This window comes from Aptenodytes patagonicus, chromosome 3 (genome assembly GCF_965638725.1).
Source record: "Aptenodytes patagonicus chromosome 3, bAptPat1.pri.cur, whole genome shotgun sequence".
NCBI classification, from domain to species: Eukaryota; Metazoa; Chordata; class Aves; order Sphenisciformes; family Spheniscidae; genus Aptenodytes; species Aptenodytes patagonicus.
Genome location: NC_134951.1, coordinates 29765026 through 29781826, shown reverse-complemented (window position 1 = coordinate 29781826; position 16801 = coordinate 29765026). Strand labels below are relative to the sequence as shown.

The 16801-nt window shown below is 44.1% G+C and overlaps 1 protein-coding gene across 6 annotated transcripts in view; it reads left to right on the top strand.

Moving 5' to 3' along the window:
• The window catches only part of DST (dystonin), a 315857-nt gene that overhangs the window by 21039 nt on the left and 278017 nt on the right, over positions 1-16801 (top strand). For 3 of the 6 annotated variants that reach the window (XM_076332968.1, XM_076332967.1, XM_076332966.1), the window contains exon 1: positions 14627-14791. In XM_076332968.1, coding sequence (XP_076189083.1) covers positions 14701-14791 — 91 coding nt within the window. In that variant the 5' untranslated portion in view covers positions 14627-14700. Of the gene's footprint in view, positions 1-12925; positions 13134-14626; positions 14792-16801 lie in introns of those variants that run through there. The other 3 variants (XM_076332973.1, XM_076332971.1, XM_076332965.1) reach the window with 2 other exon arrangements.

Sequence of the window (16801 nt, the reverse complement as noted above, 5' to 3'; positions counted from 1 at the left end):
TTTTAGGTGCGTAGGATCTTTGCAAATATGACTATAAATGCTAAATCCAGTCATCGTTGAAAGAAAGAGAAAGCCTTCAGTGGCTATTAGGTTGACTTCAAAGGTACCTCTTCTCTTTCCAAACATACACACGCCTACCAAGAGACTGTTTACATCTCTTTCTTGGACTCTTGCATTTTATTGCTTTTCTTATAGCAAATAACTCCTCACTGATAAATTCTTCACAGTTTTGCACAAAGACTTCATTTTTCCCGGTGTTCTACTAGCCTCTGTGACCTCCTCCCTTGCTGCCTGCTCCTGATTTCCTCTTGGCTGCTTTTCCCTCTCCACCCTGCAGCTCATCTATTGCATTGTAGCAATTGCCCGTTTCTTGCACTCCTTTTGCCCAGCTCCTAGGCAGTTTAGATTTTTGAAAGGATTTCTTAAAGGTGTATTGCCATGAGTTTCACTAGGCCAGGGAGGTGATGTCTTTACAACTTGAAAACTACTTTTCTTTAAAACACAATGGTAACATGTTAAGAATTAGGTCTGAGATTTAAAATTATTGTTGAGTTGTCTTTCTAGTGATTTTTTTTTTTTCCATGGATGAGTTATTACAGCTGTTAAGCATAGTGCCAAAGAAACAGTTAATTGCAATAGTGCTAATAATTATTGATGATACATGTATGTAAAAATACATAGAAATAAGCATAGCAGTAACAGTACAAATCCACATTTAGAGCACTTTGACTTTTCACTGCTAGCTCTTATTCGGAAAGTTAAGGTCATTTGAATTAATTGTCTCTGTGGCATGATCATGCTTGAGTGTATTTACTTAGATTTATGCTTGTGTGGTTGCAAATAGCATCAAATCTATGTTATTTTTCTATACACATTTTCAAATCATCCTACACCTGTGGGCAAAGCCCTCTAATATAACAGGTTTTGTCTTGATAGTTAAGCTGATTCCATACAATTTTTATTTTGTCTGTATCAATTTTCATTCCCAGGGCAAATGCTTATTTACTGAAAATGGGATGAGAGCTTAAACCAGCCTGACTCTGTTTGATCTAAAGTGTTGAAAGAGGGTCAAAGTTCACCATCAGCATGAAGCTAAGACAGCAATCTTTGTTGTAGGATGTGACTTTGACTTCTATTCTCTTTTAGGAGCTCAGAAAAAAGAAAGCAGCATAGCTAATCTTGGGGGGAAAAAAGCAAGCAGCATAGCCAATTACACTCTTTTTGATGTAAAAATAGCGCTTAGTATCAAATAAACACCTTTGACATCACTTGCCAGTATGGTGGTTTGCCATTTCTAAACTGTGGATTACATTTTTGTTCAGATTGCAATAGCTTCATGATAAACCTGACTTTGCATCATATTGGTCCTTGGAGCTGAAGCTAACTTGCTACAAAATTAGAAGTGAATGAGATAAAATATTCTTCAACTGTTGTATCAAAGAAATAGAGCTGTAAAACTCTGGCTTGAAAAATGTCTAATACTTTTTTTTTTTTTTGCCACTGTCATTTTCCCATGATTTGTATCAACTGGGATTTTGTGTTCATTGATAAAATTATACTACATGTATGCAGCATAGCCTCACTGAGAAATTAAATTTTTAACTGTTCAGAATTTCTCTTTTTTAAAATCTCAGTGTCCTTCCTTGAGAGGTAGTAATATAAACCCAAGCTCCTAAAATGTGCTAGCGGTCTTAATTGTATGAAAAAACATTTCATGTAAGTAATCATAAATAGTAAATTCTGTGCAGTAGCTGAAGGCAGGTTAAAAAAAAATGAATCAATCAGCTCTGATTTTGTTATGATGGTGTTGTTTGCACAACTTAAAATGACCAGTAATTGTCTCATAGATGCGTAGTAATTATAGAGTCTAAATGCAGATGTTTCCTTTTCCTTTGCTGCCACAGGAGTCAGTCTTCAGAGTTGTATTGTGTAACATCCTACTGTGGCACATAAACAGTACATCTTTATATAGCAAGGGACTCCCATATCCATTCATATTTATATATAACATTGCACATGGGTATTATGTTAAAAGAATAGTTTGGCAAAGGCAAGTATTCAAATGTTAGGAAATGCTGGAATTAAGGTTATACATGCAGCTTTAATTCAGTCGATTATGCATCTGCATTGTCATATAGACTTTAATTGTATGATGGCATACTGTTTTTTCACAGGATGTACTCTGTATTCATCGTAGGATGGAAGTGCTCTTAGGATGACTCTTATGTGTAGGAGTTCTGCTGCAGAAGTTGTAAAGTGTGTAAATGAATAAAATAGGAGATTGCAGGAAGAGAGAGAATCTCTTATTTCTTTAAAAAGCAGTGAGCGCTGCCTTGGAGATTGAAGGGTGGGCACAAGGTCATTGTGAACGTGCTGAACAACTGTGTTAAAACATTTTTTATCTTCCATTTTCTAAATGCCTGACTCAAAACATGTAGCTGGGTTTATAAAAGTTCTCAAGCTGCCATTCACCACTGAACTCTGTCTGTGCTGTGGTCTGAGTATTACCGATACGTAATTCTAGTAACTCTTAAAAATCAGATCCCTGGCATCTCAATTTGACCTAGATATCAAAATTGACCTCCTGGTTTCAGTTTGCATCTTGTGTAATGGGAAAGATCATTAGGATTCATGAAGCAGTCAGATACTACTGCACCACAAAACAGTCTCTGAAATAATAATTTCTTCTTCACACCAGCATTTGAATAGCATGAAACAAGTGAAGTTCTGGGGCTGCCCATTGAACAGAGGATGACAAAACAAAATATTGAACAACTCTTTATGGAGTGAATATCACCCATCATTTGCACTAAATAAGAGCAAGACACCGGGGATGTAATAGTATATGATCACATCATTATGACTGCATCATGATGTACAAATAAACAGGCTGAACTAAGATTGCATGGTGAACCTTGGATCTGCGATTTGGTAACGTTTTAGTGCTTGACTTTGCACCCTTAAGAAAAGTATTTTAACAAGAACTTTGTGTTTAATTTCCTACTGTTGTTATAAAAGTAAACTTAAAAACAAAGCTCCATTGTGTGGCTCATCAGCAGGTTTTGACACTTGAACTACAACACAGAAAATTCTGCTATAGGATTTCAGGGAGACACTGATGATATTTGTATTCCTCCATATGAATCAGTAACACAGGGGAAGAGGTATTTTTTTTGTAGAGGAACTCTCAGATATTTGCTAAGGCCCAGAGTTGGGGTGAAATTTCCATTTCCTACCAGGCTCCTTAGGGGGATGTGCTTTCTTGTGCTCATTGTTCCCAAGCGTGGCTTTCTGCCCTGTCTCCTCCAGCCTGCTCCTGACCTGCCTCTGCCCCACTGCTGGCTCCTTCCTCGCTGCCCAGTCCTCACCCCTCTACTGACCTCAGCCCTTCTCCTCTCACTTTGTCAGTCCTTGCATCACTCCTCCATGTCACACCCCTTGCACAACTCTTCCCAGGCTCACCTGGTCAGTCATCTTATTGCTCTGAGGCACTTGTTCAACCAGTCTCTTTGATTTCTGTGTCTCCCTGTGGCCTCTGGTTGCATACTCCATGCGTACCTTCCTTGGCTCTCGTCTCTCTTCTTGGAGACCTTCTCACACACAGTTCCTACCCTCCTTGTTCGTCAGAGTACCTTGTTCAAAGCCTTTTGCTGAGGCAATACCAGTTTCATGCCAGCATGTCAGATTCTTAGCTCTCCCCTGATCTGCTGTCTCCAGCATTGACAGTTACTACTCCCAGCTGTTTCCTTGCAGGTCTGTTTCTCCTCTTTATCCTCCATCTTTATCCATGGAGTCTGCTGTTCCCTTGAACACTTTTCAGCTGCAGCTCCCAGACTCTGCCGGTCTGTGTGTTTGTCCCTCAGGCTGTCAGTCCCAGTGTATTTCTCCAGCCCTTTCCCTCCAGTGCGCCGGTTCCGGTGTTTGTCCTCTCTACATTCAGATTGTACGGCTTCTTCCTCTGGCTGGCTAAGCACAGCCGAGCGAGTCACAGAGAGCATAAAAGAAACGGTCTCCTGCCTGTGAGGTCTGGTGCCTGCCCTCCCCTGCTCTCCATGCCTCTTGCCTGCACTGCCATCAGCCTGCAACCACAGCAGGTAACTATTAGATGGAAAGATTAGTTTTGCCTCTGTATCTCCAAGCTGGAAGGATCCTGCTCAGCTCCTCGGCAGGGATGGTAGGTGTCCTGAGAGCGGAGGTAAGAGCTGCGAGGGTGGAATTTGCTTGGTCATTCTGCGATGGTGGGGTGTTGGTCTGGCAGCTGTGAGACCCCTGAGAGAGTTGAGAGGCTTTGTTTAGTGGGTGCCAATCTGAAGAGATTTTAGTTGATATACTGAAGACATTTTAGATGATAAATTCAAACATGGCCTTGTTTAAAAAAAATAAATCTGGTAAAATCACATTGGTAGTCACCTGGGCCCTAGGAATAGTTAAATCAAACTATTTAACTTTGCAAAGAAGGACTACTAGAGATGAGGGGAGATTAAAAGAAGTTGACTTGCTCAGCAAAAACAAAAAAGGCTGAGAGGAGGTACAATGCAGGCTGTGAGCGCATCAGGGAAGCAAAAAAGGTATTTAAGGAAATGAACGCTGTTGTCGCAAAAAAAAAAAAAAAGACCAGGAATAAGTTTCAGGCGTCAATTAGAGGAAGATTACTTGTAATCAAGAGAGCAGTAGGTTCTGGAGAAGCTTTCTAGTCAAGAGCAGTGAGATCAAACCCAAACTTTAAAAGCTTTACTTTATACTCCCTGATGCCAAGGATAGCAGATTATATTTATATATCAAAGACTTAGCACTCTGACAAATATAGACAGATTTTTAACAAAGATGGCAAACGGCCTATGTCTAGCTTAAAGGATGTTCATATTTGAAGTATCCATCCCAAAGCCCAGAGTCTTCTCAAAAAAGATCACTGGGGTATTTTTTTTAGTGTTGACAAATAACTACTGCATATTTTCATCATCTTGCTCTCAGGCTTCTGAGTCAGCCTTTGACTAAAAATTTTCAAGAAAATTCAACCTTGGGCAGGGAATATTTTCAACCAAACATAAGATAAGGCAACTTAAAATGGATTTTATAAGAGAAAACAGTCTGATAACTTCATTATTAACAGTATTACTAGTGTTGTGCAATTATAAGAACCTGTATTTTCAAATAGTTAAATGTCGATTGATTGCTGGATCAAGTCTTGAAACTTTGTTTTAAAACATGGGATTGAAACAGTTTGAAAAGAACAAATGAATGTTTAATTCTATAAGGAGGGAAACATCAGTCAGGAATGTTAACAGTTGTTACTAAAAGCAGAATATCAAACCCACTGTTTTAGATTTTCATTATGTCATTTTAAAAAATTCTTCTAAGTCCTCCTTTTATTTTTTTCTTGAAAACAATCTGTGCCCATCAGAGATTCAAGAACTACTTAGAACTTTAATTTGCTCTTTGCTGTCCAGAGTGTTTTCATACTCCGATGAACTTTTTATGGCAGGAGTAATTTGGTTTGCTATTAAAACATATATATAATAGAATACAATCTACAAGGAGAAGTTTAGAAGGCTGAGGAAAGTATTTGAAGCTAGATTATTTCTTATTCCAGACTCTTCCTCTGTTACATGGTTGGCCTTGTAGGTGTAGTAAGCAGATAAAACTCTGTGTGCCTTCCTCAAACTTTAGTTGTTCTGTCATGTTATTCTCTTTTGTGTCTGGCAGACCAGGGGGATCTGAATGGATGCAAGATAGCTGCAATTAAAAATTAATACAAAATTCATTTTTAGGTAATGGGAAGGTTTTTTTGCAACAGTTATATACAGCAATCATCTAAGGTATATGCATTTCTTTTACAGAAATAATTCACAATTTTGAGACCATGAAATCCTGACATTTGAGGTATTAATATCTATGAAGCATTGATTTTGGAACAAGATAATGCTAATTATAATGGAAGTAGCACTTATATCTTGCTGATGGTTTTAGCATAAAACTCAACTAAAATACCTATTCCCCATGCTGTAGCTTCCCAGATACTCGGAGCTCAAAATATTACCTTCCCATCTGCAAAACCTTCAGTACCTTTCTGTCGGCTTCTATAATGTAGGTAAGCTATTTCAAGATTAAATCCTGCAATTCATATTGAAAAACTAAATAGAGGAAATAGGTGAGGAATAAAGGAATGGATTAAATATGTAACACATCAGGGCTGTCATGTTGATGATATTATTAATTTTCAAGTGACATTCAAAAAGAATCCACATTTTTCTTAGCACACTTTTACTAAGCAGCTTTTCAAGAGAACTGATGGCTTTGGCACAACGTGGCTAGTTTAAGCTGAATGTTATTTGGCCCCACTTATATACAGGTCTTGGTTACACTGAATAAAGTATGCCTTGCTTTTCAATGTATTAATTTGAAAAAGAAAAAACAACGAGCAGGTTTTCCTTGCACAGCAACATACTTTAAACGCCTTATTTTTCTCTTTGATGGCTATCTTCCTTGGTGGAAATTGCTGAGATCTGTGGAGATTATCTTGACAGTATCTGATCCCTCATCTCATCTCACAGTTAACAGGGAGTTACAAATGTGGAGCATCTCTCAGCTTTCTGCTCCTGAAAGAGATCACTGATACATGAAGTAAATGAAACAGAAACTCTACTTGTTGTAGCGTAATATTAACTAATTTATTTTTTTTAGCTACTAGAAGATGGTATCACTTCAGACCAGTAAGTACTTGAAATTTGGTGTATCTCCATTGCACATGTCTCATCCAGGGACTACTTCAATACTTTACCCAATTACTACTTAAAGCAGAAGGTATAAGCAGTCATCGGAGCAGGGATCAGAACCCAGCACCTCCTTCTCACCGCCAGAGCCTTGCGTGCTCTGACACAGAGTGCTACGCTCCCTCTTCCTCCTCCTCATTCCACACCAAGAAATCTTGAACTCTTTTTTTAACCTGCACCACTTCCACAACCAGGAGGTTGTTGCAGAATAGTCTCCAGCTGGCTGCTGGGAGATGAGGGTTTGAGGCTAGGTTTCAAGCTTCTTAAGACAATAAGGAAAAGGCAAACAGCTGGTTCACTTCTTCTATGGTTCAAAAGAAACTAGTGCTCTCTGATGTTATGAAAGGATGACTGAGGACCAATTTCAGGAGAAGGTTTGGGGGTGTCTTATGTCCCTGAAGAATGAGATGCTGCATCATCCTGGGTGACCAGGTTTTTCTGACTACTTAGTTCCTACCAAAAACTCAGTTTTGCATCACGTCAGTTTTAGGTGTATAAGTAGATGTTTATCCAGTAAACATAGTTTGATGTTACAAAACTGTATTGCAATGTCCAAGTACATACGTGGCTCTAGCCCTTTATGCATTTTGAATTTAATGTCCTCAAATAACCTATTTCTTTCATGAGAGTTGCCTCCATAAGGTTATTTTCAAAGTGGGGTAATGGTAGAGATTGACCTACTAGCATCCAGAAAAGATCCCATCTCATTTCAAAAACCTATGAAAGCATCAGTATTTCCTTGTATAAATACAATTACAGGCTCAAAATGCATGTGATAGAATAAACACTGAATGCTTATTTCCATCTTCTCCTACCTTTAGAAAGAAAGAATGTAAATTCTCTCTACAAAGCAATAATTTGTCTTGATGTTTGAAAAGCCTAACTGTTCGCAAAGGTAGTTTAACATAGAATTGGACCCTTGATGTTCAGGAGTTTCAGATTTAGTGTATTTGCCTTCCAGCTTTCTGCTTATTTCTTTATAACATTAAATACAAACTCAGAAAATCTGTAGTTATGTTTGTATATCCTGGTAATGTAGGCACTTTCAAGTACGGATGTCCTCTTAAATGACTGGCACAGAACCAGAGAAAAATATTCATTTAATATGGCTGTGTCTCCACTGGTGGATTTTTTTTTTTTTTTTAAGCTTAAGCATAGTTGGTTTTACATTGCCCTCGTTTGTACTTTCATTTGTGTGTCTGTTTTGGATTTTGATCATTTCTGACAACATGCAGTCCCAAGGGACTTGCGTAGCCTGATTACATACATTGGATGTTTTGTATTCTGCATTGCATTATCATCTAATCAGGTTAAAGTAGTAAAGATTTACTAATGGGAACATTCCGTTGCCCTAGATTTTGTCTGAAATTTATTAAGTTATTTTACTTTAAAAGTTGATCCACTTCAGTATCATTCAATCTGGGATGTTAGAGGACAAAAATAGCATGTTACATTCAACTGATATTCTAAATTACTCTAAATTAGGAGGTATTTTGTTAAAACGCACTCAGTAAAACCATGATTCAAACACTTCATTTCTGTTCATATTTATCCATTGCCCACAATGAACATGACGAAGGAAAAAAAACAGAATTCTGGGACAGTTTAGTATAAGTGAAATATAAATAACTCGTAACTAAACTGAAAATTAAATTTCAGTCATTGTTGACCTGTAATTCCCAAGAGCTTCCAAAAACCAGCGTGAAAGGACTCACTGCAGTGGAAAGTCTTCTCAAAGATAAGATATGAAAGTGCAAGATATTTGACTAGAATTCCGTCGGCCAGCACAATCTCCGATGTCTCATAAAGTTGGGGAATTTTTGCAATATGACAATAATTCGGTATCAGCCTCTTTGCAGCTTTTGCCAGCTGGATTGCTTGGCTGAGTTTAAAACCTGACCTCTGCTAATGCTTCCGCCTTGAGGAATGACAGTGCAAAACCCACTGGTGTTTTTGAGGGTATCAGATCCTTTTTAGGGATGGCTTATCTGATATATGGTGTTGTGCGTTACCTTATACCGTTTTCCAGCTACACTGTCTCCCACCCAGTTTCCACCTAATCTTCTGCAGTGTCTCACCTATGACAAACAGTCCTTCTTTCCCCCCTCAAAGGAAATCATGCCTTGGTACTTGGCCAAATTCCTCTTACAAGAAGTGTACGAAATACTTCTTTGAAATCATGCCCATTACTGGAAACCAGCTCACTTTTATAGCACAGTAGCAAGCCTGACTCTCAGACGGTTGCTGCAAATCACCTGATTACAGAGACAACTGTAGACATTGGCAGAAATGAGTTTTGGCCTCCTAAATGCTTGTCCTGAGCACTTTGCCTCCCGAGACACAGCGGTGAGGACTCTGTGTGCAGTTTGCACCCCCCTGTGGTACTGACGGTGAAACGATGCATTAAGTTTAATCCTGTACTTCAAATGCAGACAAAACTCCGCTTAGATTTGCTTATGTATGACCAACAGGCTTCAATGCACAAGCTGTTATATGCATAACTTCTATGCAAATTCAACAGTTCCCGCTGATCAACAATAGAGGCTACAGATAAGTCTTTAGGCTAATGAGCAGAAGGAATGCATAATCGGAGGCATAGAATAAGCAGCTATAGCATCTGGGCTGTGACCTTATGGGCCTTCAAGCTAAGAAGGGTCAAGCCCTGACCCTCGCTAAGTCCCAGAGCAGGCTAAGTAAGGATGTGTCTGATCAATATTTTAGTGGATATAAAAGACACTTCACTCACGTAACCCAAAGAAGTGTTGTATATTATTAACAGTTACGTTTTTTCACTTGCATACAGCAAAGTGCTTTATGGAAAAATAACAGAAGTGCTTTACATATTTTGATTTTAACAGAATAGAACCGATTTTTTTTCACATGCTGTCCTAATTGGCCAGGAACCCTTTTCAGGATAGTACAGATGTTCTGCATTATTTTGTATTTTTTAAACAGGTTAATATGTTGCTGTAATCATGGAATGCTTATTTGGGACTTACAACTATGGCATGGAAAATGTGTTTCCTAGAAACAATCCATCCAGTGGGGTGAGTGGTAAGCATGTTGTGAACAGTGGCTGCACAAGAGAGAGAACAAACTACAAAGGAGAACAATTACAAACTTCTTATCAAAGCTATTAATTTACTCAAGCAAAGCAGTTGTTCAGTTCATTATAAATGTCTTTGGAACAGCAAAGTTGAGATTCTTAAAAATACTTATGTGCTCAATAGCTCTGTGTACACATTACTCAGAAGTATCTCCACGCAGAATAAAAAAGTAGACTGTAATTACGTTAAAATTGGCATTTCTTAGATGCAAGTTTGCTAAATTCTGCTATTATGAAAAATTCCTTTCTGAGCTTCCTACCTTGTTCTGAAAATGAGATAACGTGATTCCTGAAGAGTTAGTAAGCTAATGTGGGTTTTGTTAATTCATTTTGTTAATGCATGCATTAAGTAAGGTAGAAGGACAACTTAAAAGAGGATAGCTAGTTGTAATACACATTAGATGCCAAAGATTGCTCTACGATTGCCTGTTCAGTTTGATTTCTCAAAAATATGGGCGTGGGGTCTTCTCACATAGCTTATCTTCCAGTATTGTAGCACAGCTGACCAGAAGGACAGTCTCCTTTTCCCTAAAATTGACATCTCAATAGAGAGTATGGAGAATATGTTCAGTGGTGTATATGGAACGATCACTCAACAGTGCTTTTGGTTTCTAAGGGTAGGAGGAACTATAGAAGGAGTTGTTATTATAAAAAATAAGAATGGGCTATTAAGGCCTCTTTTGAGAAAAGGAAACCCTACTGGATAAAAATTATAGCGTACTTTCAAAGATAAATCTGAGAGTTGGGAGATCTTTCTTCAAAGCTTCAATAACAACTGCTATTGTACTTTGTCCTTGCGTATTCCAAGCTGCCACATAAATACTAACAAACTATCGCTATAGCACCCTCACAATACTGTGTCTGGGCTCTTTCTAATTTTCATATTATAAACTAGAAATGAAGAAGGTGAGGAAATTGAAAGGCAAAATCTGTCTCCATGGGTCTGTGCGATCTAAAGATATTGAGGGTCGCTGAGCAGCCAATAGAAGATACAGGCCCGAAGCAGGATGTTCAGTGCTAGGATTAAAGGGAACACTTTCTCTTTTATGGCAAAATCTGGCGCTAAGGACAGGCCACAAGAAACCTAATCCCTGACTAAGCACATCAGGAGCCCTGTTAGCCCCACCTGGTACAGCAAAGTGCCCTCTCTACCCTGCAGCAAGCTGTGCACTTCCAGCTCCCATCAGGAAGACACCTGTATGTGACCATCCTGCTTTATAAGATCCTACAGAGAGTTTTAGCTTATTATATAAACTGGCAGCGAAATATTCCCGGCACTAGAACTAATTACGAGGGCAATGAGAGCTGGGATCAGACATCTCATGTTTCTGTTTTTCCGCACTTACCTCTTGCTCTTTCCACATCACAATACAGTGAACAAGAATTCAGTTAATTGGTTTTATGTATTTATTCCCTCCCTCTCTTCCCTTTCGAACTTCACCATGAAGTACTGTAGAAGGAGAAAAGAGGATTGGGATAAAAGTGAATGAGGTCAGGAGGAGCAACCGCTAATAAGTGGTCCCCTCTTATTTAGCGGATTATTTAGCTGTATATTATTGGCAGTTTTATGCATAGCAAAGCATGCATCATGTTGTTACTCTGGATTATGCAGGTTTTGAGTTTTAAAATGGGTAAAATACCCCACAATGTAATAATAACGATTCACTTGTCCACCCCATGGGAACTGACAGTAAAAAGGTTCAGACAGCAACAATAAATTTTATCAGATCTCAGTCACAGTACAAATTTCTTCTGTAAGTAAAGAAAAAAAAAAAAAAGGGGGGGCTACAAGACAAGCCTAAAATAACAGTTGTTTAAGTATAAAAAAATCTGGAATCTAGATGGGCTGAATGAGGGCTGTCTCTGCATAACAAAGTATACTACACCTCTCCAGGTTGAGAATAGCATACCCCTAAAAATTAACATCATACCTGGACCAGCATCACGTTACACTTTTGAAAGACTGATACAGTAGCTCCCACATGAAATGACAAATCAAACCCGTCGTTTTCTAGTCAGGTGCCCTGGAGAAACCACGAGCCTCTCCAATCGGAAAATGCAGAGGAAGAGAAACACCACCTTGCCCCCCATCGTGTCCTGATAACCTCTGTGTAACGTTGTATCCTAAATTCTCAACATGGTGTTGAAACGTTATCGTTCAGGTTTCCCACTTCACCCTAAACAGGGAAGCCAGAAATGGCAGCAGCCCTATCCCTGCACTGCATCAGTGCTTATTTACGTTTCTGGAAGCGCTCTTTTTTTGGGTAGCTGGGCAGTCTGAACGTGGATACAGTCCACAAGCCGACATGAGCCGTTTGTTTGGCGAAGCCGTCTTGGCAAAGTGTGACCAAAAGCCGCCTGTCGTGCCCGGCGGCCCAAAGGGGCTGCTCTGAGAAATCATATTTCCTCCTTTCTTCCTTCCTTCCTTCTTCCCTTCCTCTCTCCCTCCCTCCCTCCCTCCCTTCCCTCCCCGCCAGCCAGCCGCGCTGGGCTCTTCTCGGGAAAGCAGGGCAGGAGGAGGGGGCCCGGCGGGCTGTAACAAAGAGCCCGCGGCCCGGCGTGGGCTGCCTGCGGGCGTGGGTCTTTCCCAGAGACGGATTTACGTGAACGATTTCACCAGCAGCTCGGTGATGGCAAATCTTTCCCTCGTCCTGGCGGGGGAGCCAAACGCTATCGATTTGTAGCCCGGAAGGTTTTTTTTTTTTCGGTTGTTGCTGCTGCTGGGTTTATTGTTGGAGAAGTGGGAGGCTCATTTGCGAGCTGGATGCCCAGCCGCAAGCCACGGCTCTCCCCATACATCCCTCCAAATGCATTCCCACTGAAGACCGGCTATTTTTTGGAGGACCACCCCCGGCGCTCCGCACACGCACCCCTTCTTTCCCCCCTAAATTCACGGCAATGGTGAGCGGCGTCCCTCTCCCCGACCCTCATTTTCCCTTGAGATGCTTTTCCACGCCACGCGGGGCGGGTACCCGCCGGTCGTACCGGAGGCGCCGCGTCCCGAGCCGCTCCCCACGCGCCCTCCCTGTCTGTCTGTCTCCCCGTGCAGAGCTCCGGCAACGCGTCCTACCGATGCTCCATGTCGTCCTCCGCCGATTTCTCCGACGAGGAGGACTTCAGCCAGAGGTCGGGGACGGTGTCGCCGGCGCCGGGGGACACGCTGCCCTGGAACCTGCCCAAACACGAGCGGTCCAAGCGGAAGATCCAGGGCGGCTCCGTGCTGGACCCCGCCGAGAGGGCCGTGTTGCGCATCGCCGGTAAGGCGCGGCCGGGGGCTGATGGAGAGGGGGCGGGTGGGGGGCAGAGGGACCCCCGTCCTTTGGCTTTCTAAACGCGGCCCCCCCCGGGTGGTGACTAAGCTCTTTGGCCGCGTTTTGCGGCCGGGTGAATTGATGCGTGTGGGAAAGCAAGCCGAAATACGCGCAGGTGCGCCCATTAAACTTTCATACCAAAACGCATTAGCGGCGCGGGGGCTGCGGCAGCGGCGTTTGCCGTTTCGGCTGGTGCCAGCGTTTCGGCCGGGAGGCCGAGGGAGCACCGCGCCTCCCTGGGTGGAAGCGGCGCCGGGCCGCCCGAAGCGCGGGGAGAGGCCGCGGTTGGGGCGGCCGATGCTGCTCCGCGGGTTGCGCAGGGCGAGGCGCCGGTCTTTGTCCGTGCGAGGCCGGGGCTGCGCTCGGGGGGGGGGGACGGGGACCGGGACGGAGCCGGCCGCTGTGCCGGAGGCGCGGGCGGGTGCTGGTCCGCGGCCCGGCGACAAATGATGTCGAAAATAGGGCGGAGGTCTGCTTCTCCCCGGCGAAAGCTGGAAACCGTAAATGAATCCCAGGAAGATGCGTCTGTCCTCGGTGCTCCCCGGGGACACCGCTGTTTCCCCCCACCCTTTCGTGTGTGCCTCCGTGGGCCCCCCCCCGGGACACCATTTCCCAGGGTAACGCATCTTAACGGCGTTATTGGGGGCAGCGGAGGACGCGGTGGCAGAGGGTGCTCTGCGAAGCCGGGGCTCTCGCCAGCCGCTGAATGCAGCCGCAGGGGGGGGTTGCGGAGCCGGCCCGGCCGCCCTTGGGGCTCGCCGCTGCCCCCCGGAGGCAGGGTGCGCGGCGCGGGGGCCCGGCGCCGCGCCCCTCCGGGCCGGGGGCAGAGCAGGAGGGACCGCTCGGGGGCGGGCCCGGCGCCGGGGTCAGGGCCGGGAGGCGGTGGCGGCCCGCGGGGCGCAGGCGCGGTGGGTACGCGGCCGGGGGCGGGTGAGCGGCGGTGGCACCTGCGGCGGGGCCGGGGTTGCGGCCGCGCCTGTCCCGCCCCGCCCCGCCCCGCCGCCGGGGTAGCGGGGGTCCCGCACCGGCCAGTTGCCGACGCTGGGGGCTGCCCGCGGGGTCCCTGGACGCACGGGGCCGTGTCCACCGTGCTGCGGCCCTTCAGCGCCAGCGCCGCAGGGCGACGGTGTCCCCGCCCCGGCGGCCGCCACCCTCCTCGTCCCGGGGGGAGGCCGGGGCAGAAACATGGGGGGCGGGCGGGAGGCGGCTCGGGGCCCGAGCCGCGGAGGCAGAGCTCGGCGGCCCCGCAGGCGGTGCCTCGGCGATGGGGCTGGAGCCGGGGGGCTGCGGCGGGGAGGCGGCGGCCGCCGCCGGGCTGGGGCCGCCCCCCTCCGCGCTCCGAGGGGCGGCTACCGAAACCCGAGCGGCCGGCGGGGGCGTTTCCTCGGCCGGGCTGGCAGCGCCCTCCCTCCGCCCTCCCTGCCGCTAGTCGTTGGGTTTTTTCTTGTGCCGTCCCCGAGGCTTCTGGCTGCCCGGAGCCGCGCAGGGAAGCGGGCAGGGATAGCCCCCGGCCATGGCTGGCTACCTCTCCCCCGGCGCGTACTTCTACGCCGAGGAGCAGGAGTACCTGCAAGCCTACGAAGATGTCTTGGAGAGATACAAAGGTAGGGCAGCCCTCCCCGCAGCGGGGCCGCCGCACCCGCCCGGGCTGCCGCTTGCCCCGCCGGGCGTGGCGGCTGCGGACGCGGGAGGCTTCGGCGCTGGCGGGGGCGCCGCGGGGGGCGGCCAGGTGCGCCCGTCCCCGCCGCCGGCGTGAGGGGAGATCGATGGCCCCGAGGCCCTGCGTGGTGCCTGGCTGGGAGGAGCGGGCGTCGGTGGCTTCTGCCATAAATAAAAATACCGTCTCTCCCTCACTAGTGGGTGAAACGCACTTTCTTGCGTTTAGAAGTCTCTTTTTCGAGTGAAATGCGGACACGGTGATTTACGTCTCGACGTGCATTTGTATTTAAAGCTTCAGTTTATTTTGACCTTTTTATTTTGTGTTGGTTTTTTTTTTCTGTGTGGTCGGGCAAAGAATGATCTTATTTCGTGTAGCACCTGAGTTTTTTCATCGAATACAGAAAAATAAGGAAAAAGGCTTTTATCATAACAAAGATGCACACAGCTAAATTTATATTGCTAGGAATGTAAATGACATTGCTTTCTTAAATTTATCGGGGTGGATGAGGTGGTTTGGGAGACGTGATTAATTATTGGTTTTCAGTAAATTTGCTAATACTGGATCTGAAAATGCTTATCAAAAGTGTTACGGGTCTGATTTTAATTCAAGTGCGAAAGGGATGGAGTTAACTGCTCAGATTGAATCTTCATCCCAGAAATAGTTTTTACGGCATATCACAGCATATGCTGACATTTGCGGTGCTGAGTCCTTTTGTAATGTTTGGGGAAAAGGTAGGCTAGATCTTACATCTGAAATTTTTATTTTGAAGGGTTACAATTTTTCAGCTGTATGTTTCCAGTCAGTTCTAAAGGTTTTGGTTAAATGGTTTCCCCTGATGGGAATGGGAGTGGCATAGTTTAAGACAGCTTGATTTGAAGATACTGACAATTGATTTTATTTGATCTGGGTTGTTAGTGGTAATATTTTGAAAAATAAAACCCCTACAGACGGTTATTTTGACATGAGAACTTGTCAGGTCCGAGTCTGCTTTATACCTGTGTCACTTGCCGTTTCGTGTGTCATTAACAGTATTGACTAATGACTCCTTTGTGTCTGTTGCCCATTGTGTCAATGCAGCTATGGAGCATGTGCACTATTTCTGTACTGAAATGCATTAGTGTATTTTAGTTGAGAAATAATTACGGTTTGTAATAGATCATCTTAAAAAAATAGGAGAGAATGGAATAGAGATGTACTTTTGAAGTCATCAATTACTTTATATGTAGCTGAACTGATTTTTGCAAATTTCTAAAGCAGGTAGACTGTTTACTTTGTAAATAAAGAAAACACTGAGAAAATTTGTTTTTCTGTTCTGGTTCTTACCCAAAGCACTGCTGTTCTGCTTTAGATTACCTTTGATTTGTGCTAGAGTCAGGTTTAATAAGGTTCATTCTCATACCAGTTTGTCTACTTGCTTAAAAACCTGGGAAGGATATTAGGCCTAACTTCCCCTATTTCAGTGAGAGTTTTATCTGCATAAGGACTGAAAGATTTGTTTTTTAAGTGTTGAGGGACAAAGGGATTTTAATTAAAATAAATTCCTAAAACTAATTCACATCTCTCTTAGAAATAAAGCACATTCTGAAAATACTTGACTATATCATACTGTGGGGGTAACATCGGCTCCATTCGCATGCTATTTTCAGTGACAGCCAAATTACGAAATTGTTCGGAAGGATCCAGTTTCTGTTGTCTTAGTTTTCAGTGTCATATTCAGTATATTGCTATGCTGTGTTTTGCTGCTCAAGGTATACTTTATTCAGCCATTGGGAGCAAAGGTAACGATTCGGACTTGTTTTAATTAAGATATATTGGAAACCTGGAAAACACATTATTTTTTAAAATGTGTTTCCAAGCCGGTCATGATTTCCCATCCGAGTCCCAGTAGTATGACTTCACTACAGCGATTGTTGTTCTGATGACTTGCTATGGGAGCTGATCTAATCAGAAAAGA